The following is a 25722-nucleotide window of genomic DNA, read 5'->3' on the forward strand; positions in this document are numbered from 1 at the left end:
GCGAGCGCGCTATAAGGGCGAGCGCGCTATATGGGGAGCGCGCTATAAGGGGTAGCGCGCTATAAGGGGAAGCGCGCTATAAGGGGAGCGCGCGCTATAAGGGGAGTGCGCGCTATAAGGGGAGTGCGCGCTATAGGGGCAGCGCGCTATAAGGGGAGCGCGCTATAAGGGGAGCGCGCTATAAGGGGAGAGTGCTATAAGGGGAAAGTGCTATAAGGGGAAAGTGCTATAAGGGCAGCGCTCTCCCCGCCCCCGCGCCGCCTCCCCCCGCGCCCCCCCCGCGGGCGCGCAGCGGGGCGCGCAGTTGGCGGGCGCCTATAAAAGCGGCCGCGCGGCGCCGGCGGGCAGCGACAGCGCCGCGCAGCCACCATGTCCCACCACTGGGGCTACGGCAGCCACAACGGTGAGTGCCGCGGCGGCCCCTCCGCGCCGGGAGGTGGCTCCGCGCTTCGCTTTTCTTCCCCTCTTTCCTGCTTTTTCACCTTGAGATGCCACCTGCGCTTGAGCCGCGCGCCTCTGCCCCGAGCATCCCTCTGCTCTCTCGCTCACGTTCCTTTACTTCTGTAGCAGCGCGAGGAAGAGCAGAGGATGAGGCCCGACTTTGGTGGGACGGGTGGGCTCTGGAAGGGCGCCCCGACYGTGTACCTGCTGGAACCGCCAGTGYCCCGGGCCTGATGGGTGCCTCCCCAAATGGGACCCCTCTTGTCTGCAGTGACTGCTCTGAGCCCCTTACGCACGGTGCGTTCCGGTGCAYGGGTGAAACCTTTGCGGCATTTCAGGTCAGGGGCTGCATTACGGGTTCCAAGGGCTGTCGRCTGCATCCCCTGAGACCGGTGGCTCTTCCTTCTGAGCTTCACGCTGCCTTGCAGGGCCCGCTCACTGGCACGAGAGCTTCCCCATCGCCAACGGGGAGCGCCAGTCGCCCATCGAGATCAAGACCAAGTCAGCCAAGTACGACCCCGCTCTGAAGCCTCTCAGCTTCAGCTACGATGCCTCCACAGCCAAGAGCATCGTCAACAACGGGCACTCCTTCAACGTGGAGTTTGACGACTCTTCCGACAAGTCAGGTGAGACCTCATCCTTGTGTCTTCCTTCTGAAGTGAGACCCTCCATGGTAGGGATGGGAAAAAATGYTAGTATAGCATTAGTATGCTATTAGTATACTAATGTTGCCACTAATATATCATAAAAAGTATCTACTGAAGTTTTTGGGCTTTTCTGAAGACAGTGATGTTTTGGCTTCAGTAAGGTCAGGCAGGATTCAACCTTGGGAAGTCAGGATCATGCACTGCTCCTGCTCAGAAAGCTAAGCTCTTCTTATAAGAAAACTCAGCCAGTCTGGGTAGTTTTCATCTAACAGCTCCAAATGCCAGAGAAGCAAATTGATTTCTTGAGGTTTAAATCAGGAGGATTTGGGGTTTGACTCAGATGTGCAAGAGAAAAAAAGTGACACAATTTGACCAATTTTACAATTTTGGCATCGTAAAATACTGTAACTCACTGTAAGGTATGTGCCAAATGGTTAAAAAAGCAGATAAAGTAYATTATAGGAGTTAGTCTTATACCAACTTAACTTGAAATGGAAATAGTTTGGAAATAGTTTATTGGGTTATCAAAAATTATTGCATGTTTTTGATACCCATAAGGCTCAAAATGTGGCATGTTTCAAGCTCTAGAACAGGATCAGAGGGATGATGAGAAAATGCCCCTTTGCTCTTAGGTAATTTAAGGAAGTCTAATCCTTAACATTTCCTGACTCGRAGCTTTCTCAGTAGAGATAGGACTCTATGTGACATATTTCTACAAAGTTTGCTAACAGCCATCTATTCTACAGTGTCTTACTTATTGATTGTATTTTGCAGTCAAATTAAGTACAAATCTTGCAAACCTCTTAATAATCCTTGTTGAGAGGAGTGGTTGCACTGACGGGACGAATGATGTGAGCTGAGGCCGCACTCAGAGCAAGGGGTTTGTAGGCTCRGTCCTCGACTGCTCAGCTGGCTGCATTTGCAGAAATCATCACCCTGCTACAATGAATGTGCCTCTATTTTTAATTTAGAAAGCAAAAACAATCCTATTGTAGAGACAGTTGCTGCCTTCTCTAGACAGTGCCTGATTTCACTTGCTTGAGCAAGTGCCCTATTTTTCCTGAGCTTTTCCTTGGCAATGTCATTTAGGGAATGGTGCTGAAAACAGATTAACCATGCCTACCGAAATCATCTTCTTTTCAAAAATACAAGCAGCATAACTACAACAGCAGCATGGTCAGCATCACAGTAAGAATTTTACATTGTATTTTAGTGATAACCTTTATGCTGAACAATATTAAATAGTCAGCTAAATGTTTCGCARTTGTATAGATACAACTATATAGATACAACTAGATACACATATAGATATGGGACAGTATATACAATTTATGCAGAGGATCGACATAAATAGATGTATCGAAAAAAAGGAAAAAGGTATCCTGATTTCATAGTTTCTATTTTTATGAAGCACAGAGGACCTGAATTTAAAGCATGTGGATTTTAACAATGTCATGAGGAATAAGGTAAATAATTGGAAGTGCAGAAGAAATGGATCTATTTTCACCAGATACATGTGAGTCAGCTCTCACTGAATCCAATGGAAACAGACTCAGTATTACAAAACTACTGCAGCCTCTGGTCCTTCGTCTTGATTTTTAATGTTCCTTTAATGAGGTTCCTGAGTACCTTTGCTCCTGTTCTCACTGGAGGAAAGGTACTCAGCACCTAGGAAAATAATGACCAACTTTGTAGATGCATGTATTCCTAAGCGTGTACCTGGTAACTTGGGAGGGGAAAAAACAACTTGCAGGAGCGTATAATAATCTGAAGAAATGTTGTAGGAAGAATGCTGCTTATGAGAAAAGTGAGTGCAGAACTAGAACATCTGTGACAGGGATCCTCTGACAGCTACGCAGAGACACAGCTCTCCGAGTGGGAGGTTGGCGATGCAAGCAGAAACATTCGCAGTAGCTCTGTCGGTGCATCAGAAACACATTAGTATTACATGGGGGGAAAAAAAAAAAGAGATTTCTGAATCCACCTAAGGATGGATCCTCTGGTTTGTTACTTCCTATTGAAAATCAGAGTACATAAAAGCTACCTGGCAGCATGCTTAATGGCTTAATTTGTCTGCATTTAGCTAGGTAACCTACTTTCATTGCATGATATAAAGCTGTCCTTGACAGCTTGCTTCAGTTCTGCTTTACAGAATTGGGATACTAATACAATGTATATACCACATTCTTGGTTAGACATCATGTAGTAGTCACAGGGAGAAACAATATGAATTTACCTGATATTCTCTTACGTTTTATGGAAAATAACCAAACAAAATCCTATAAATGCTTCCCACAGACAAGCACAGTATTTGCTCCTATGAGCTGTCCCATGTACCGAGATAAATTATCTGTGGTAGTAGGCAGAAAATGAAGTAGTAAGATCGTTGTTCGTGAATAATCTCGAACACATGAGTAATTCTACACAAAGGTGGATCATTCATTAAGAATCCTCAGGCACGTATATAGCGACGCTGCAGCCAGCCAGGCTACAGCTCTGAGTATTAATGTCTGCTTGAAGACTCCTGCTCTTAGTAATTTATAAATTATCCCATTCCCTGTTGCCCAAATTAAGGAGCAGGTATTTGCTATGTGTGTGTGTGCAAGAATATCTGGACTTAACTTTTGCTTATTATCAGTGAGAAACTAAAAACCCAAGAGGGTTTAAATAATGTTAAAATAGTCTCCAATCTGTTTTCTTTAGCATAGTAAGATTGTAAAACAAAAATTAGCTTTTTGAATATAGAGACTATATAGAGAATAATGTATTTTTGCAGAAGAATATATCTTCTCTGCCCTCTTAGAAGATCTATATACTAGCAGGGGGAGCTTTAGGGACATAAATACCACTTCAGGCTATAATTAACCCAGCTGTGTCCTGTAACCTATATGATTTTGTCTTACAATCACTGAAGTGACATGAAGATCTTTATAGTAGCTTTGGAACCTGACTTTATTTTTGTTTCTTGATTATTTTTTTACATTTGCTTGTTAGGTGTAGAGCACTGAGTGTGACCCCTAACAGCTCTCTTCCTCAAACCTTGTTTTTTGGTTCTCATAGTTCGGTCTTTGAGTTTCATGGCTTATGTGCCAGAATACGCTGCAGAAGCTAAGTCCATTCCTGACGTGTATTTTCTTCATATTCCGCAGTTGTCAGCTGGTAGCAGTGACATAATCACTCATCACTGGTTTATCTTGAACACTGATAAATTTGTCGTGAGCTTTAATTTGTTGAAAATGTTCTTTTGGTTTTTTTTTTTTGTATGCTGTCTTAGACCTATTTGTAGAAACAAATTATTATTTAGTTTCTCTTCATCTGCTTTAGTTCTTGTGTTTTCTTGTTAAATTCTTATGTCTAAGAATTTAATAATAGTGTCTGTTAATAACAGTGAAAACATAACTATAGACATTTGTGTTTAAAATCTCGCTTATTTTAAATAAGGACAAAAATTATATAATAGAAGTATCACAGAATAAAAATGCACCTTTGAGTTTATCCATTCTCCTCATTCTTTCTCATTAAGGATAACTACTTAGTCATATTAGGCATTTTATATTAAAGTCTGCCACAAGGAAATATTTCTACTTTCACTCACTCTAAATAGTAGAAGTAGACAACAACTTCTCAGAGCTAAAAAAAAAGAATACAGGAAATGACTTATTTCAGGAAAGCCTGAAGTGCACAAAAGAAGATTGTAACATGCATATGGTTTGCTCCCCACACAAGTTTACCCCCMAAAATTTCATGTTTTGCATAAAACCTGAAATACAACTAGGATGTTCACAGCAGTAAGCACTGTGTTTTCTGATCATTTATTTTCTGAGTTCACAAAAAGCAAAAGTAAATCAGAAATTGCTTTTAAAACAAGAATATTAAAATATCATATTTTAGCTAGAGGCTCACAAAAGTGAATTGCAGTTTATGGTATAAGTCTCTAAAGCTAGAGATACTACTGAAATCCAAGACTGAGTCTAAAGAAAATCTAACATTAGAGGAATGTTAAAATTGAGTAGCCATTGGGAAATGGAAATACTGTATTGCTCTTGGCTGTAGCACCAGCATTTAGGTGACTCTCAATAATTGTAATAAGTATTTTTTCCAACTGATTCTTACTGCTCTATTAATGGAATTAATGGAATATTAAAGGAAAGGAACCATTCAAAGATCTTTCTTTAAACATGACTCACTGCAAACAGTCAAAGGACCAAAGGCATCAATGTGTTTTGTTATATTGGTTATCCAACAGGCAGGAGTGTTGGCACTGTTCATTTTGCAGAGAGATACAGCCACATTTGTGCCACATTTGCTCTACTCCACTGCAGTGGATGGGCTGAGGAAGAAGCACGCAGGTCTGCTGTCTTAAAGACAGAACTTTAAATCTAAGTCACTGCCACAGGAGGTCTATTTTTAGGCTTCCCAGCCTTCAAAATGTAACATTAGCTATGCTGGAATAATATTGCACTTGAAGCTCCACAGTACTGTATGGCCTAAGCAGTGTTCAAGCCCTTCTGAATTATAAATCAGGGATCTGATATTTTTAGGGGACTTCATTCAGTTACCTACTGCTATATCACAAGTACTTTTCTCCTCTGTTTGATTAAATGTGTGATACTTTCAGTGATATCACTAGAAGCTGCAAAGTCTGAGTGAGTTGGGGTCTTGTGCATAGCTCCAGTGCTTCAAGGAACTGAGAAGGAAGACAGCAGAGCTGTAAATTATCCATGAATGATTCAGGCCTTCACTTCTTTACATTGCTCAAAGGAGACCCCCCACTTTCCGCAACAGTTTTTTTCTTTTTTTTGTTTTCCCAACATATGACTTCCAAGCAGATATTTGACTTGGATTGTGCGTACAGAAAACATGATGGCTTCCATCCCTTCATTTAAGTCCCTATTCTAGAGACTATTCTTAATAAAAACCAGGAGGAACTAGTCAATGGTTATCAGCTAAGTTAAGAGCCACTCAAGCTAAGAAAAAGTTTGATTTTAAAATGTGATGAAGTTATGTTCCAGGCATCACCATGGCTACTCTATTTGACATTTTTTCCCAACTGATTTATTTGTTCATTTACTCACAAGTCTGAGGGACTCATGTGTACTTCAAGGTAATTCCCTTCCTTGCATTTTTAAATCCTCTATTAGATCTCAAAGTAATGCAAGCACCATGTCTGCTACAATTGCCAATGCCGTGAGCAGTCACTGTGATTAATACGATATCACCACCAAGAATGAAGCCAATGACATATTGTTGAAATTAAAAGAATCTTAGTGTCTCCAGCTTGGTACTTACCGAGTTGTTGATGGCTCATTCAGGATGAAATATGTCAGGACTGAACACAGGTCAGAGAGTCCTGTAACTCCTTATAACCCACAGAAATCTTCCATTGAGAGACTGCGTAAGATTAAAATTGCACATGTATCAGAGAGTAGTGGACATTACTGTGCTTGATTGAAATAAATACTGAATAGTTCCCTTTATGTATGAGAAGCAATACTTTCCAGCTTCCATCAATATGTGAGCAAACTGTGTATTAACTTTATGTGCGTTTTTCATGTTTGTTTAATACTGATAAGCTGCATCTGTAAATAGTTTAAGAATAAAGTGCATTCTGCCTGCTGTTAATACGCAAAGAGCAGCTTCAGTTGCCAGCACTCCTTATTGTGCTGTAAGTGGTCAGTGGACCCTTACATTCATACAAGTACATTTGCACAAACTTTTAGATGCCTACAGCCACACACAGATGTGCCATGTGGATACATTCCCGCGTGTATTCCCACCTGTGTGCATCGCAAGACTTGCATGTACAGCGTGAAGGACGGAGGGGGAAGGTCAGGAACCTGCCTGACTTGGCATCCTTAAGCAGGTTGGTCTGGCTGGCTGGTCCCCAGTCTGTGCCACACGGATCAGGAGAGGTGAGCCGGAATCATGGCCCAGCTGCTGGAGCACACGTGTGCAGGCTGGGCACGCTCTGACGGATGTTGCATTTGGGCCTATATCTCTGGAACATCCTTGTCCTTATCAGGCTAACCCTCTAGCAAGATCAGTGTATATATATATATGTATATATGTTTTTTTTTTTTTCTAAAAGAAACCAATTTTTAGCGTGGTGAAATCCATTACAGATGTTTTTCTACGAGTATGATCCCTACAGCCAGCGCTTAGGTCTGACTGACTCTCCTGCTCGTCATGATATAGTGTCCCTAGAGGAATGTTTGAAAGAGATAACTTTAGGAAGGAAGCATCTCCCAACACGTGGCATTTTGTACTCTCTGCTTCGCAGAAATGACAGCTCACCCTGGCTGAACTCCCGTCCATCAGATGGGCAAGTCCATCCTCACATACTTACCCAAGGCTAATCCCTCAGCATCCTCATGAGAGCCCTCCTTGTGCCGTTAAATAGTACTTGGTGCACAAGACATTTTTGAGCTTTGGGCATTTGTCATGCTATGGTGGATGCCTTGTTTCACCTACCAGAAGGAGCTCTCTCGTCAGTGATTTCTCTTGGAAGAATATTTTCTCATTCTGTATTTTCTCAGAATGACAATGTTTAGCATTTTTTTTTTATCACTCTAGTTTTTATTACAAGAAGTAACTCATTCTGTCTCATGAAACAATCTTGTAGTTTAGCCATGTGGATTATTCCTTTGACAGGTTTATTGCCTTGGTGAATACATTAGTCTCCTGCTCTATATAGAGAGAACATCCCATAGGAGGTAACTATAATAACAGTAATTCCACAGTATTCTTTCAAAACTTCACACATGCAGATGCTGCCGCTGCCTAAAAATAATAGAGAGTGATCGACAGTATATTTTTCATAGCTGTTTCTCTTGTAGAAGGGAAAAGTGAGGCCCAGTGAGTTGCCTTTTAATAGGCAGCAAAGTGGTGGGCCTCCGTAAACAGCTATCCCAGATGCAACAAAGTGCCCTTTTCATTTCTGTCCATTGCCAAATATGCCAAGAAAATGTAGTGGGTATAAATACCATTCACCTTCTTTGTCCAGGAAATCCCACAGATGTTAATGGAGGAGTTCAGGTGATCATTCGACTTCCCAAATTAGCTCTGGCAATACTGCTGTTCACCTAATTTAGAAAATGTTATGAAACTCTCTTTGTAACATTGCACATAGGTGTTGAATAGGAGGAAAGTTGAGTATTCAAGCTGTCATTGCTTGGACTGTTACACTCCTATAAAAAACAGGATACTAATGAAGATTAAAAAAAAAATAGAGAATCTATTAAAAAGGAGGAATTGTAAGGAGAAAAGGTATTTTCCATGTTGGTGAGTGCCGTGTTCGCTCTGCACAAGGCTGGCTGCAGTGGACGAGCTGGTGCTATGTGGGCTGCAGGCTCCTGGGCGATGGGAGGCAGGGTCCCCGTGCAAAACCACCTCGGGAGGGTCCCGAGAGCCTTCCCGCAACTGGGCTGGATAACAGGAGGGAGCCACCGGTGCATTTCCAAGGTGGTTTTTCAGTTAGGCCAAGTCCAAAAGGAAGGGAGCTGATTCTGAGTTGCTCAACTACATGTCAGAATTTCTTCATGCCTGCAAACCAGGGGATGGGAAGGCTTCTGTCTTTAAGGGAGGCTGAATTGACATGTAGGTGACATGGAGGGGAATGGGGAGACCTGCAGGATGAATGTTTCTCTGATTCTCAAGGACTTGTTACTTTGCAAAAGCTTGTTATGTTTGTTCTTAAAAGAACTTGCCCTGGGAACAGTGAGGCTCCAACATTTCTGCTTTGCTTTTTGAGTTTAATTTTAAAGTTTTCTTCTTTGGAAAAGCTGAGAAGTATTAACAAAAATAATATCTGCTTAATGTTGACTTGCACAAGAAGGGCTGTTGTGTAATTAAGCCTGCTGAATTTGTGTTCATTTGCACTAATCTAATTATTACTTTCTTTAAATGCTCTACTGTGAGTCAGAATAAAGTAGTGCTGGATTTGAGAACCACAGAATGTGAAAAGTAAGCAAAACTGAAACAAGACTTTTGTGCATCTTTTGAATTTTTTAAAAGTATAGCAAACTTTGGGTAGAAGTAATACTGCAAATGGATTTAAGAAAACTGCATGGTTCTGCTTTTCAGCATGCTTTCCACTGATTTATAATGGCAGGTTAACACGTGCAACGCTCGTGCCTTCAGAGGTTCGGGGATGATAAAACGTCAGCCCTTGTGCATCTGCAGCAAACAGTCCATTAGCCAAAGGAACTGAAACTGTAACATTAAACGCTATGGTGTCTTTTTAAAATGAAACATGATATTGCATAGACTGTTTTGAGTTTCTAAGGATACAGCAACCAATTACTTCATTTTCAAAAGAAACCAGTGCACATTTGCAGTAACCATTATGAAAAAATAATATTCTCATATGTAGTGCTGTGCTTGAAACAGCTGCACTTCTTGAGTGTATAGTACATGTAGAAATACAAAAGTGCAATAAAATGTGCCTGTCTAATTGCTTTAAGCAGCCATTCCTTTTCATGTTACATATCTTGGCAATAGGTAGGGTGAGTCTTGGTCTGTTTGATGTTGGCTATGGTGTTTAAACTTACAAAGACTAGAGTATAACATATATTCACATTTTTCAAAGAGAAATGGTGGTTGGGAGGTGTATAATTCTAATTTTATTTGCCAGAGAAGGACACCCAGGCAAATGCTAAATTTGTCCACCAAACCCAAATTTTGCATGTATAAGGCACAACAGTGGAAACTAATGTGTTTTATATATCCCACATTTAATTTTCTGTTTCTTTTTTTCTCAGTCAAATCCTTCCAACCTCTTTGAGTTCGTTCCATTGCCAAGTATCCATGGCTATTGTTGTACATGCTTACATGTAACTGGAGTTATTCCAACCTGAGCAGACAGCAAATTTTTCCTATCTGTGTTTGTTTTTCATTTTCACACATGCATGTGCTGTGATAGTTATGTGTCTATGGGATTTGCACACTGGAGGAAAGCATCTTTATTTTACAGAAATATTTTCTTTGTGGCATATACCCAGAGCCCACTTACATGTCATATAATCTGTCAATACTCTTCTGTCACTAATATATGTATATATTATATATATGTATGTATGTATATATGTAGGGAGAGACATTGATCTTTGAGCTTTGTAATGCTTCAAAATACAGTTCAAAATATCATTGTTTTTCAAATTTTAACACCCTGAACAAAGATTTAAGTATGAATTTGACGCACTGAAACAAACAGAAACTGTGTAAAACTTTGCTCTAATAATTTAGATACAGGATTCTTTTTAACAGAACTGTTTCTCATTGGTGTGTGCTCTGTGCTGCACTGGAGAAGGCACTGGCTGTTCCCTGAGCATTTTGCAATATTAGGTCTTGATCCTGCACATCGTAATGGTGATTGGTCTCAGTTTAAGTGCAAGGTTAAAAGTAGCAAGTGGAATAAGGAAGCTCAGGGGAGCTCTCTCCTTGTAATTGAAAGTGTGGCTGGACACTGCTAATATATCAGTTGCATAGCAGGCATAATGTCACATAGCAAAGAGCATAAGTAGGCACCTCGTTTCCAAACCAGATTGTTTTCAGAAATCTATCTCTGTAAATGTTTCCCCTCTCTCCACTTTTTTTTTTTTTTTTTTTAAACCACTCATTCTTGAGGAGTAAAAGGTGCAACAAAGAAGAAATCTTACATTCTTATTTCTTCAGTGCCTTGCACTTTGCCTTAAGGAACCCGTAGATAGTAGGTGTTTGGCTTTAATCTGGAGCCAGGAGCTTTTGGCTCAATCCAACCCACTACAATTTGCAGGATTAAGGCCTAAAGGGACAAAGTGTCTCAAATAAGGGGACAGAATGAGTACATAAGTAAGTGAAAAATGACTGGTTCTTCAAGTGTCCTTTCATAGAATAACTCTATGGAGGCGTCTCACAATGGCTTTTCTTGTCTTTTCTTATTTATTTGGTGACAGAAAAGTTACATCTTCATCTCTTCCCAACACCATTGTCAATTTGTAATATTAGCATGCCTGTTAAATTGCTGATGAGGCACCCACTGTGAAGGCACTTACATTTTTATATTACATTTTAATATGGGCTTATTGCAGCAATGTACCATTGAAGATGAACTGGAGTAGCATGGCAGCATGCAGAGCAATGACTCACGTGGAGGCCTTGCCATGGGCATTCCTGGGGGAAGCGAGACTTGAAGGAAGGGGCTGTGGGAGATGCTCACATGGGGTCTTTGCATTGCAGTGCTGAAAGGTGGAGCACTTGATGGAGTTTACAGGCTGGTGCAGTTTCACATTCACTGGGGATCCTGTGAGGGCCAAGGATCGGAGCACACTGTGGATGGTGTCAAGTACGATGCAGAGGTAGGACATGCTTTGCCTTCTTCCCTCTTCTTTGTGGTATTYATATGTTTTTTTCTTTTAATCTTCCACTGTGGTTGCAGCAGCCCTGGAAATACTGATTGGCCAGAGACTGGTGGTGGGTATGGGGGAGTTACCATAGGAGACTGGTAAAATGGTACCTCAAAAGCTCCCTCTTCCATGAGCAGAGTTTAGAAATGTAGCACTCCTAAGTTTTTCTCAACTACTTCATATCAAAGAAACAAGCAGAGAAGCCCACCATAAACCTGTTATTTTCCTGCTTTCTCAATGATTCCTGAAAATTAAAAATGTTTTACAGTAGATCGTTTTATCTTTTGATGACAAGGAAGGGGGGAGAAAGGCAGGTAGTCAAGTGTATACCAGGGTGGCACTGTGGCTGACCTCTTTGAATATGTCTCTGCATATTCCTTGGGCTCCTTAAGACTGTATTACAGTGTTAGTGCAGAAATTGTGTGACTTTAGTGACACAGTCCCACTCTCACATTTTAGAAATCTAGCAGTGACACTTTTTAACCCTTACAGCAAATGCACAATTTGACTGAACACAGTTGTAATTTGCATTGATGAATAGAAGTGACCCTACAAATTCACCYGCTTTGCTGTTTTTCCATGAGATAAAAATATCTTTTATCACCTCCAAGAAACTTGCCATCACTTTATATCTGCTCACAGTGTTACAATGACCTGCTCAATTTGACTTGAAAATACCAATAGTACCAATTGATACTTCATAGTACTAATTGTTTTCAATTCAAAGAAGATGGAATAGCAAGATCAAATAAACTTTCAGAGGAGGAAAAAAATTCTGTTTTCATTTTAATTAGAAATAGTTGGAGAACTGAAAAGAAAGGAACATCCTGGCTAACATGACCTGGAGATTCTTTTCTCTTTTCAAAGATTTTTCAAGAAAAACACTGTTTCTTAAAAACTCTCTAGACTGCAGGTGAGAGCTCTAGAGGCAGATGTTAATGCCTGACATTATTTCCCTGACACTGGACAGACATGTCTTTCAGTATTGACAAGAACTCCAGAATACATAACATTAAAATGCTGTATCAAAGTCTGGCAGACTGTGTGCATGGAAGGCTCGTATTGAAGATAACAGGAGTTTCGCGAGCCTGAAAGGAAAAGGATATAGCCCACAATTTGCATTCAGAACTCATTTTGAAATAAGAGTAAGAAGTAAAATRTAATGCATGACATAAACCTTTTTGCATAAATGAAACCTGAAAGTGGATGAATGATTCAACAAATTCTTAATTATACACAGAACTTTTAAAATCCCATCAGTAAAACACCATCTGCTGTTAATGTTTAATAAATGACTCTCTTGCATCCTCATTTGTGAAATATTAYGGATGGAATGTATTCTTCATAGTGCTTCTTGTTTCTTTTCTCCTAGCTCCACATTGTTCACTGGAACACAAAATATGGTAAATTTGCTGAAGCTGTGAAGCACCCCGATGGCTTGACTGTGGTAGGCATTTTCATGAAGGTGAGTGCAATCCTTCTCCATATTATTTGGATTAGTCCAGTATGTTCACTTTGTTGCTGGGGGGCCTTAGAGCGTAAAATATAAAGTCAGTATTATGCTATGTATTATGCTATACTGTATAAACTATACTGAGCAAACTAGATGATTTTTCAGATTCTTAACTTTTTCATATTGCTGGTGGTATGTAACTGCCTTCCATCCGTGTGGCTGCTCAGTATACTTGCTTCCATCATGACAGTGGTACTGTGTAACTCTTGCAGTAAAAGATCATGTGCATAGCTCCACAGTTCTATATGTATGGGTATTTAGGACAGGCCTAAATAACCTCTCCTCTCCTCTCCTGGCATTGTTAAATGCCCAAATTATTTTGTCTTGGTTGAATTATCTTCACAACTGGCTGAAGAAAGTGACTGTGTGTCGCACTGTGCACTCTCTTTTAGCATCAGTGTGTTTTGTCAGGAGGGTGACTTCTACGAAAAAAGAATGACTTAAGTCCAAAAATAAATCCACATACTGTAAATTAAAATGACTTTATTCTGACCACTGTCCTTGGCTGACCTGCCTGTGCTGTCAGCTGGCATGTCTTTAAAGGGCCAGTTTCAGTCCCTTTGCTGTAGTACTGCTGCTATGTAAGGAATGGGTCCTGTGAAAATGTACTATAAAATGTTTCCTCAAAAAATGTGACATGGTGCGAGAGTGCAAGCTTACTTTTTTTTTTCTGTGGTTTGTATTACAGGTGGGAAATGCCAAGCCTGAAATCCAGAAAGTTGTTGATGCTCTGAAGTCCATTCAGACCAAGGTAATGAATGTTTCAATTGCCCCATTGCACTCATGTTGTATCTTCTCCAGAAAGTGTATCTTCTGCTTCTCCTCAGTCTGTTAGATCTGTTTTGCTTTATRAGAGTAAAGCAAACCTTGCTGCTATCAGCACTGATGCCATTGCACTCTGAAATGCAGAACTGATTCAGATGAAGGGAGTACTCCAAAACTGTGATCATTTTATCTGATCATTTTATCTCTGTGACTGCATTTATCTGTCTTTCAGTTGCATTTGTCTATAGCATAGCATGATCTGAACTGCTCTTCCAAGCACCCGTTTTAGTCAGGAGCAAGAAAGAGGCAAAGTGTACCTATGGGATAAATTTCTTTCTGGAAATATATCTCTTCTGGCTGTTTTGCTAGGAGAGTCCTTGTGAGATGTTTGAACAGGTTTAAACCTTTAAGAGGAAAAAACACCCTCCCTGTGAACAGCTTCTCTATATTTTTAATATTGTGTGCAATATGTATGTGATCTTAGTCTCGTAAGAGACTACCACTACCAGCCAAGTGTGTGTATGCCACCTAGGACTTTATCTCCTTCCTTTATTGCAGGGGAAGCAAGTTTCCTTCACAAACTTTGACCCTACTGGACTGCTTCCTGCCTCCAGAGACTACTGGACATACCCTGGCTCACTGACCACCCCTCCTCTGCTCGAGTGTGTGGTCTGGCACGTCCTGAAGGAGCCCATCACCGTCAGTCCAGAGCAGGTAGGTCTCCAATAGCAGACTGTCGCCAATAGATTTGTGTTGGCATCACACTGATCGTGCTGACTTAGCACAGAGGTGATCTTTCTCTTATGTTACTGCCGAGCTACATGGAGTATTAGCTAGTGTCACAGGTCAAAAATATATAGCTAAAGTGGTTATCTGTTTTTGGCACGACTTGTGCTTGTGGAAGTAAGTTTTCTGTAACATGTAAGGCTGCCTGTTGTTTGGACTATTCCCCAGAAAAAACAAAATGAGGATTTAAATAACATAGGATTTCTAGATACAAAGATCATTAGCTGGAGCTGTCATGTAGTAAAAATATRGGAAATGTATACAATGTATGAAAAAACCCTTTATGTGGCACATGTATGGTAAGTCTTACATGTATTTTAAGCATCAGCAAGTTTGTTCTGCACACACAGATCACCTRTCCAGATACACATAAAAAATTACTGGGTTTACCAAGCATGCAAAGAGCATTTATTCATCATCTGCAATGCACATTCTGTACATCCGTAGGTGTTTGGTAGAGGTACCAGATCTTCCAGCATTTCCAGGACACACAGAGCTTGTTGTACAGGGACTTTTCAGCCCAGAAASAGTCTGGGGAATCCCACAGCATTCTGGCAACCCTAACAAAACTATGTTGTTGGAAAAGAGAAACCTTGCAGAGTCCAGAATTCTGTCTGCTGTATAAAATGGAATTAACACTATTCTAGGGAACTTATTCAGCTGATATGAAAAAATGCAACTGATCTGTTCCAGGGCATAATAAAAAATGAATGAAGAGGCTGAACTACTGAAAATAAACCTAATTTATAGCAATGATTGCTATTAAAAACCAGCATCTTCTAAGGGAGCCTTAAAATTGATGCCATTTATTTATTTTATACTATTGGTATTGTTATTGATAATCCAAGGTATACAAGTATACTTTTATACCAGGCAGGGTATGGGGTATGAACGTGCCCCAGGGCAGGGGCATGTTCATCAAAGTAGAATTGTTTGATCCTTTCACCACCTATGGGCACTAGTTGTTTCTCTCACGTGCACCCCTTCACACTACAGTCGTCTTTTCAAAACAGTGTATGCGGCAGCCTGACTTTTCATTCCCAAACTGATCAAAATAAGAAGCCATAAAGCAGAGTATTACCACTGGATTTAAGCTGAAATGGATTTTGAAAGACAGGGCACAGCAAGCCCGTTATCGTGAGCTATATCAGCATAGCGGTTGTCAGAAGAGGTCGAGCTCTGCACTTTGTTGCAGTCGTTTCCCGAAGGTTAGGCCTCTCCTGAGCTGGCCAGTGGCCATCCTCCTGGGATAACACAGCCTGTCTTGCACCTGATGCTCAGCAGCCTGTATCCCTCCTACCTATTTCTGTTGGCTGTGTGAAATCACATTTGGAGCAGGTTATTATTTTGACACAATCTCTTTTTTTATTAGATTCCTAGCTTAGACATCAAGATGGTTATATGATGTTTTATGACTCTGTAAATGGCAATTTTACTTTAGGAACAAGCACTAGAACCTTATGGAAAGCCTCCTATAGAGATTAAAGAGTTTTAATCTCCTATAGAGATTAAAGAGTTTTAATTTGTACCCAAGGATTAGGTCAATTTTATTTTATAATATTAAGTGCCCCAAAAAAAGCCAATTGGGGATGTTTGTGCTTTCTTCACAGATGTGCGCAATCCGTGGCCTTTGCTTCAATGCCGAGAACGAGCCCGTGTGCCACATGGTGGACAACTGGCGCCCGTGCCAGCCTCTGAAGAGCAGAGAAGTTCGAGCCTCATTCCAGTAACCTCAGTGCTGAGCGTCTTAGAGATCAAGTGCGTTTGTGAGGAGCCCCTCTTGCTAAGCACAATTCAAACCTTTGCCATGTGTGCCCTGGCAACATCTTGTCTCCTAGATCCGTTCTTTTCCTCTCTGCATCCGAAATGCTAAGGAAATGGGAAAGGCTCTTGTCCGAACAGGAAAGGGGTTCTTAGCGCGGGGCTGGGGGAGCTGGGGTGGAACGGGGAGGCTGGGTGTGTTTTGGTGACTCTGGCTGCAGTTGACGCTGGTCTAGCAGTATGTTGGCTCTTTGGGAGAGGATATGCTATGGGTAGCAAAATAAGCCATGTCAGAAACCTCATCCACATACATAGTATTCACAACTAACTTGGTAACTTGAAGCTTTGACGAAAGCACAGGGATACAGAATACAGCTATGACTTAGGAAAAAAAGGTGTTTTGAGAAAAAAAGCAAGGTGAATATTGAGAATTAGACTTCTTAGATTTTAAGAAACTGACATGTAAATATTTTTAAGATTGTTTTACATTTTTACCCATGCTATCAACAACCTCAAATATGTCTTAATGGTAGTGTGTTGGATTTTTTAATTAAAGAAGTCCTAAATTAAATACTATCTTTGCAAATTGTTATTACTGTAGAAATAATACGAAGTATCTTTTCATTGAAATAATATATGCTCTAATTTAAAAAGGAAAATAATATTGTATTTTAGATAAATTCTCTAATAAAACTATACTTATACTTTGGCTTCCAAGTTGTTACTTTAATTCAGGAAAAGAATTCCTGATCTGTTCATATTCTTGTGTATTAACCATAATTAGTAAATATGCAGTATACAGAGGATCAGTTTCAATGATGCTGAAGATGAATGCAAACCTAGGGTATGTTTGGGAATTTTCTGTGAGTTTCTCTGTGAGAGACAACAGAAAGAAATACTCATTTTGAGCAACCACTGCAAGTTGCTGTCAAAGTTGAGTGCATGATAAAAAATCTGTTCACAAGGATGTTGAGTGAAATCATACAGAGGAACGAGCTGCTTTGATGTGGTCGCTTGAGAACTGCCCTTTTGTGACAGCCCAGAAGCCAAGTGCACCATGTTTATGCAGAACAGTTACCCAAACCACTTCTCTAACAAGATCAAATCTTTTAATACTGTGTATCCAAAGCTTGGGTTTTTTTAGCTTCACAGTAAGGCATCTCTATGAATTGTTTTAATAGAGAATCTGCTTGCAATGACTTCCATTGCTGGATCTCTGTTAGCTGTTTTCTTGTGCYTTCCTTAATACATATTCAGTCAGTATCTAAATATATATGAGATCTAAATACACAGGATCCAAGCAAACCTGCAAGGGACTGCCCTCCTTCCTCCACTCCTGGCCATCATGAGAAAAATGGTCTTCAGATCTCTCTTCTGACTAGATTCTGATGTGAGATTAAGGTTTTGGTGCTAAATTGTAAGGCATTTAATTGATGACACATGACTGATCCTGCCACTGATCCTGCCACATCAAAGTTCACTTTGTAGTCTGTAAGAGATCAGCTGGGCAGGCTACATCCTGAAGCTCTTGGGATCTTGAAATGTATGAGATGGGAGTGAATCACTTTTAGCATGAGGGTAGCCTTTGTATCCAAAAATCTCCAGGAAATTCTGCCAGATCTGCCTTTTTGAAAAGCTTYCCACTGGTTTAAAGAAAAGAAAACCAAACCAAAAACATTTGCTTTGGGTGCCTGTCTCTTTCCAAAATTACTGTTGTGGTTAATTTATATCCTTGATGTTGTATAGCTTGCTGTATACCTTTCYGGCTCCTAAGTGTCATCTGGAGGCCTGACTTGCGCACCTAGGTCCCTTAAACACCATAGGAGCAGTTACACCTCTAAGAATGAGCCAGTGCAGCGTGGCTTGAGCTGCTGACACAAGCCAAGAGGAAACGCTATACTTAAGGACTTGTGTCCTGCTTATTTCAGCAGGTAGCATCGTTTTGCTGCAGGGAGGTCTTGTTTCCAGTCACAGACACTAGGCTCCTTCCTGGAATYGCACGTGTATGCCAGCATTACTCCCAAAGGCTGCAACCCTGTTCTCTTCTTAAAGACTACCAGTTATGGCAGTATTAAAAAATGTTAGAACACCAGATTTTCAAATCCCTCATTTCTCCTGATTACAAGGTAACAGAGCTTGCTGAGCAATGGTATTCTCTGATAGTATCCACTATTGTATGATAGAGAACAGGAACTTCTGCCCTGGCTCAGGTAAAAAACTGGGAATGTCTGTGAAGTTCTATCCACTGCTGCAGTTAAAAGTTTCATGCATAAAACTCAAATACTAATTGAAGTCATGGCCTGAACCAAGCCCTGATCACTGCTGAAATTCCAGTGTGAAGGCTTGGGTGCCTTTTAAATGTTAAGCCAAGCACTATCTGTTTCTAACCTAGGTGTTACTGTGAAAATTGGAAATCCATGTCTGCATCCAATGACTAGTTCAGTCTTTCGTATTATACATTCTTTGTAGCATGGACTGGTATTCCATTCTCCCCAAAAAGCTCTTCTAATTTGTCAGGCAAAGCACTAGCAACAGTAGTACCGATTCTATTTGTGAACCCTCCTGGCATGGTCCTTTCCACAGACTCCCAAGCAGTTGCCCCGAGGAGATGATGAGGAACAGAAGAGACCATAACTCAGGTGCAGAGGTACAAGGACAGCTGTGGAATGTGCCCTTGGGACAAGTCCGCCCAGTTACTGGACTGACTCCAGTATGGGTGAGGTAACAGGGAACAGCTCTTGCATCTCTGCTGCTTACACGAGTGAGGATGTAGCTTCTCCAGGTCAACGTGAGGGTTCACACAGAACCAGAGCACTGTGGTTGTTAATCATTTTTAACTAACGTTTTTCCCCTTAGGGTGTGTGGGAAAGTAATCATGCCTGTAATGAAAGAAGGGACAACTCAGTTTTTGTAGCCATCCATCATCATTGTAGGCTGTATCTATCAAGCCTTTTTTTTTTTTCCATTATATCAAAAAACATCTCACCAAGGCAGAAACTTCAAGTATGATTTCTGAAAGAAACTGGCTGTGAGAATCGGGTGTAGCTTGCACAGAAACAGCCAAGTAGTTTTGAAAATCCAGCTCCATGTTTTTTTACTTGCTCTGACGTACTCCTATCACACTTCAAGGTTGCACCAAAAATGGTAAGTAACAGTAAGCAATGACAACCAACATAAGCCATGTATTTATCATCTTGTTTGCATGAGCCTGTTTACCTGGACTGTTGCCAGTAGCATATGTTTGCTGAATAGAAGGTACTTTTATACTCAGCCCGACAACRTGCAAGCTGGTATTTATGTCATATATATGGCATACATGAAGAGCTTGCTGAACTTCTTACCTATAGATTCTAGCAGGGAACTTTGCTTTTTCTTTTTTTTTTCCTTTCTTTTCAAGTGAAGAAAATTTGAGATCTCCCTTTCCCTGCAAATCACCTCAGAAACTCTTTATAACATAAAATGATATATGGGCTGTTCACAAACGCACACTTTGCATTTAGACTGTAGCACAATGTACATCTGTTTCAAGGAACATTTATTTGCTAAGGCCAACTTAGAGATAAAGAAAACAGTTTTCCTGGCATTTGTGTAGTTTCCTGAATGACAGGTTTGATCAAGATGAAGTTGTATGTAACCATCCAACTCTTCTTCCTGACCTCTGTTCTCCTACATTATTTGCATATATGAAGAGGTTATAATTATGTTTTGCAATTCTTCATAGCAGACTTTAAACCACCACCCATTCTATTATCGCAGTTTCACCTACTTCATCTGAAGAATTATTTTTAAATTCATGATGAGAAAAAAGAGACCACCTGGATCATGAACCAGAAGTTGGCTTTTCATGCACTGTAGGCAACTGTATTATTGCCAAGTAGATCTGATTAGAGGGCAATTTATTTAGAAGAGAATGAAAGAAGGCTAGTGTGTTAATGCAAAGTCATACTAAGATACTAGGCTACCACTTTGATAGAGGAGAGAAGCTGGTTCACTTGCGAACTGTTTATTTTGCACAGTTTGTGATCTTGTCTCTCACTTGTCTGACAGCTCCATGTGTTAGAACATTTTAGGATTTCTCCGCTGCTGTTTCTAAGGATTGGACATGTCCTAGATTGACATGGGCAAGTWGACTGTGATTAGAGATGCTTCCAGGTGATTAAGTAATAGTGCCCTACATGAAGTCAGCAATGTTTATAGAAGTCAGGACAATATGTAGAAGATTATCATTCASTAGATGACAGCTTTAGGATTTTCTAACTCTTCAAAGAAAAGCCATGGTGAGCAGCAGCTGTTTCAAATCTAATGTTGTAGAAGCAAGCACAGATAAAAGTATGAGCAATGGATTTATTGAAAGATTCCCATGGCCCCTCTAGCATAAGCCACTTTCAAGCCATACTGCCACACACAGTCACATAGCACCTGGTTGCTTACTGTGTGTATTTGATGTATTTTCAGACTATTTGGCAACCAGACACTCCAGTACTGTCCTTCTTTCTCTTTCAGTATGACAGGGATGGGTCAAAGAGCAGCTCTGCTGCCTCCGCTCCACGGTTGGTTCTCGCAGGTTCGGAAGCTCCCCAGTCACCAACTCCATAAAAGTATGAGGCAAATGATGTATTTGCAAACCATCATGACACCATTTCAGGCAGTGAATGCAGTGCTGAGGCTTTTAAGAAGTCCCTACCTGATTTGGCACTAACAGATGCACTATTTTTTTTTTCTCCAAGACATGAATCTATGATACTATGAACTAAAGCTAGTTAGGACATATCTATATCCCACAGCAGATTACAATGCAGTATTGTCTAAGCTGTCATGTCCACCAAACAGAGAGCTTTTTTGGATCATCCTTTCAGAGCCCAAAGCAGCATGACTATGCTAACTGAGTGGACAGACCCAGATTTTCAGCAGGGCTCAGTGCTAACATGGTGTAGCTGTGTTGCTTCTAGTCCTAGAATGGAGTTGGTTTTGTTCAGCTAGGCTATAATTGCACCATATTACACAATGCTTAGATATCCTCAGGACATTTTGAAAAAGGCAATATCTAAGGACTATTTTTATAATGTTGCATTGTGTGAAGCTTTGTATATGTGTATGGCAAGAGACAATCACTATTCTTTCAGGCTCACACTGAAACAGAGAAGAACTACAAGCAACCAGAGCAGAGAGGAGGATGTTGAATACATATTTTTTCTTAAAGGATGAGTTTTAATGAATCTTGCAACATTATTAAGGATTCAAAAATATGGAAATTTTGCTGTCTCTGAGACAGAGGCCTCCTTCTAGTGGAGAAGCTCACCTCACCAAAGGGAAGGACATCCTGTGGGACTTGGTGCTAAGATGTCCTATGGGTCAGGGTAAAAAGCAGACAGAAACCTTTGTCTGCAGTGGTCCCACAGATGGTGCTTCTGGGATGCATGACAGGATGCTGAGGCTGATGGTTTCACAGAGTGCAGGGCAAGACTCTGTTTTTCTGGACACTCTCTAGAGTGTCTCTCTAGACATTGACCTGCTAAAAGTGAGGTTCAAGCAACCCTCTCACTCCAGAGAGCAAAGCACCAGTAATCTTCTACCGCCTTCTCCGTAGCACGGGAGGACTTCAGCTTCATGGTTCATCAATGTAAGTTCAACCCCAAGCCCTCGCCTACCCCCAAGCCTGGCCTACCCTATAAAGGATGCTTAGTTGATCATGTACCACATATACAAGGACAAATGCAGGCCTAAGCATTCATGGGATTTTGATCTCACACTGCTCCTCAACCACTGCTCCTCCACTGCATCTGGAGGAGGCCAGGACCGTAGAAGTGGATTGATCTTTCCAAGACAAAAGTGGATGAATAGCCAAGAAACCTGTTTTCACCAAGCTGTGTGCAGATTATTCTCTTCAGCTACTCCAAGGTCAGGGAATAACTTCTTCATTCTAATGCCTTTTTGTCAAGCTGACTTGTACTTGATACCAGAGCAACATGAGATAATACACCAGGTGATGCTATGCTATTTTTATTTGCAGTTTTGATGATGCATTTCTTCACACTTTATTAATTGTATTTCTTCAAATGCCCACTATAAATAATCTGGTTGATTACACTATGCTCATATGACAGTGTTAAAAAATATATTCCTTGAGTCAAATTCAGAACTGAATGGTCTCTAAATACACTAAAAGCTTGTCGATTTTAGGACCATTGGTAACCATACCCAGAGATGGAATATGGAAATAATAAAACAAGAGCAGCATTTTCCAGACAAAAGAGAAAAATGAGGCTTGAGTGAACAACTGTAAATAACATCTCACTGAGAGTATGTTACTGGGGGAGACTTGAAAGGGCAGCATTTTGCAGATCAACTTAAAAAAAGGTGATAAACATGATTTCCTCCTACTTTCTCTAGCAGTGCATCAGAGTGTCGTAAACACTTTTTTACTAGTAATGAAAATCACAGTCAAATGACATTTTTAAACTGATGTGCTTTATATGATTTTAGAGGCACAGACAAGCTCTCAGTGAATGATAAATCCTACAGTAATCCCAGAATGAATAAACTGCCCCTGCTGTGACTCCTTAAATATCATGCTCTGGTCTCTGCATTCCCCAGCATTCCCTGTCTCCGGAGAATAACTGATCATTTTGTCAAGGATATGGAGGTAGGCATATACAAAATTAGGGCCTAATCATGAAAACTCTGATGTATGTGAGTAATCAACAACATGAGTAATCCCATCCATTAATTGAAATTCAACTGGCTTCTCACACTCCAGCACAGGAAGGCCATTCTCCTTCCATGAGGAGTAGAGCTAGGGGGCTGACCACCTGACCTTTCTTCTTCCTTTAGATTTTAGCTTAGGGATTTATCCTGAAGAATAGATTGAATGGGAATAGGATGGTGGAATTTTGTATGGAAATAATGAGGAAATGTTAGAGGAAATATTCTTTGTTGCTTGTTCTTCCTACTTTGCAGAGGGTCTCTAAAGATCAGAATATGCAACTACATGGCACTACTTCCATAACCAAAGCAGATGCACAGAGAGCTGTACTCAGACCTTGTGCTAAGTGCTAGTTTTAAGTTTACAATCTCTGTAAGTGCCTAAGCGACAGGAAAATGATAAATGGCACAGACTCCTGCTTTTCAAGTCTGTGAATATGCTCTAGAGAGTCAGCAGAGAGATCGCCAAGGTAGTGATGTGTATCCAGTTCTCCATATGGTTGGAGCCACCATACAACACTCCAACTTTCTAAGTACCTCCAAGCTCATGGTGTAATTGTCAGGAGGATAAAGGACTATTGCCTCAATCTCCTTCTGTCTCTGTAGATACTGCTGCTCTCTGAGTGGGAGAAAGAGGAGCAAGGAGGTCTGTGCCTGGGGAGACAGCAAGCCATGCATCTGGGTGCCTTGGAGGAGCCAGCCTTGACCTTTGTTAAGCTCTTTTTCCATCTAGTTGCCAAAACTTTGAAAAATCCCCAGGCATACTGAAATGGCAATTCATTCCCACGTGAAAATCCATTCCCATTTCTCAGAGGATTTCGCAAGCACTGACGAGTTCTCTAGGTTAAAGAGAGAGATGTGACTACGAAACAAATCTTTGCCTTTCAAAAAGAAAAATAATATACAGGAGAAAAACCCACACTTCTGGAATACTGAGAGGATTTTCATAGTGAGGAATAATTATCTTAGTGTAATGATGTCCTAGTTTGTCTCACAACACAATACAGTATATGCATATAAATACATATTTAATAAAATTATACGATAATAAAAATACTATTAATATTTTATTGGACTCCAGGCTCTATACCTATCCCTGCAATACATCTGGCTATATGATAAATATCAACCCCAATTCATGAGAAGGAAAAGCCTTTCACCCTTCAGCGTTTTATGCTTTGAGTACTATAAACTTTTAGAAAAGTGTTTATTTTTATCATTTTGAGACCAATATAACATTTTTTATGCAAAACAAAGAATCCACATCAAGCTGAGAAAAATATTTTCTTTTCAGTCAGTAGTTGCTTCATCTTTCTTTCTTCAGTCCTTTGTGCTTTGATCAAAATGATAGGCGTTCATTGCTAATAACTGAAATTGAAAGAAAAAACCCCATAAAACTGGGTCATATGTTTGAGTGTTCCAGTACTTTCAAAAAAGTACTTTCAAAAACCATATCCTTGCCTGTGGTTGCTTAGAGAAACCAGTTATTTCCCCTAGGGTTCAAAAAAACTTTATTAAAAGGTGTCTTGAGGACTCGGACGAAGCTAACTGCCTAAGGGGGCTTTGGTGCCAAGTAAAGAGCAGGTCTGTCACAGACATTCATCACTCACCCCAGTCTTGTATTCCCAGTGTCTGGAGAGCTAATGACATCAGATTCCTAGGAAATTCACCGACTGCACACTTGATCAGGTAAGACAGCCAGTCTAATCTGTATTTAATGAACACTGTAGAAAGAATACTAAGAGCTTAACTGAAGGGAGCAGGGTAAGGACAGAAATAGGTATGTGCTCTATGCACATCTTGTGACTAAGCTAATTACGTCAATCTGAATAACTTGCCACGCTTCCATTCGGTTTCAAAATCTGGTAACTTCTTGTTCCCTCAGCTGAGAAAACTTAGCATACGGTCAGACTTGATCTGAAGGTCTTTTCCAACCATAATGACTCTACGATTCTGGGACTGTGTAAGCGGAGGCTACAGCATAATTAGGAAAGAAACAGAACTGGCTAAAGCTGTTATTTCTACAGTGCAGTGTGGGCAGACAGACATCCATGCCGCTGGGAAACCTTGATGATAGCAGTGGGTACTGACAGTGATATCTGTGAATCATTAATCAATAATGTGATATTTCCAATCTTTCTAACTCCAATAATACTTTCTCCTAGTATTGAGAAAATAATTTCCCAAAGAGATGGTTGTCTTAGATAGTTTTAAAAACACTCCAGCACCTTACTTCTAATTCAGGAGGGAAATAGCTGAGACTTCTTTAATGCTGACTATATATTAGGGCATCAGCAGGGCAGAGAAGTGTTCAAGAGACAAATGATTGTCCTCCACAGTTCACAGGTCTTTCTCTCAATACCTTGGGGTTTCATCCCTATGCCATTGAAATTTATGCACAAAATTCATACAACAGGTACCACTGGAACTATTCTCCTTGCATCTTTCTTTTGATCTTGTACAACAATCCTCATTTTCCCACTCCCGCAGCCTCTTACCACTCACCTTCATCTCAGTTAGTATCCCCGTTCTAGATGCACTCAATATAGATCCTATCTCTGCAATCCAGTGTTCATGTTCTCTATCACAAAAATACAGAGTGTGGGATTGGTTGGGACACAGTGGAGCAGCTGTCACACTGTGTACAGCAGCAAGAGATCTTCCAAAGCAATATAGAAACAACCCACAGTAGAGTAGCTGACGGAGGATAACTTACTCCTGTGTC

General features: G+C 40.6%; 1 protein-coding gene across 2 annotated transcripts; it reads left to right on the forward strand.

Annotated features, from left to right (window-relative positions):
• Positions 1-338: 338 nt before the first annotated feature.
• CA2 (carbonic anhydrase 2) lies at positions 339-16987 on the forward strand. Of its 2 annotated transcripts, none has more exons than XM_026054532.1 (7): positions 339-403; positions 870-1067; positions 11304-11422; positions 12843-12935; positions 13672-13734; positions 14307-14462; positions 16145-16987. In XM_026054532.1, the coding sequence occupies exons 1-7, from the start codon at positions 370-372 to the stop codon at positions 16262-16264; spliced, it is 783 nt and encodes a 260-aa protein (XP_025910317.1). In that variant the 5' UTR covers positions 339-369; the 3' UTR covers positions 16265-16987. The 2 variants fall into 2 exon arrangements, with proteins under 2 accessions (XP_025910317.1, XP_025910316.1); XM_026054531.1 differs by lacking the exon at positions 339-403 and adding an exon at positions 471-738.
• The last annotated feature ends 8735 nt before the right edge of the window (positions 16988-25722 follow it).

This window comes from Nothoprocta perdicaria, unplaced genomic scaffold (genome assembly GCF_003342845.1).
Source record: "Nothoprocta perdicaria isolate Ctin4 unplaced genomic scaffold, notPer1 scaffold_122, whole genome shotgun sequence".
Taxonomy (NCBI): Eukaryota; Metazoa; Chordata; class Aves; order Tinamiformes; family Tinamidae; genus Nothoprocta; species Nothoprocta perdicaria.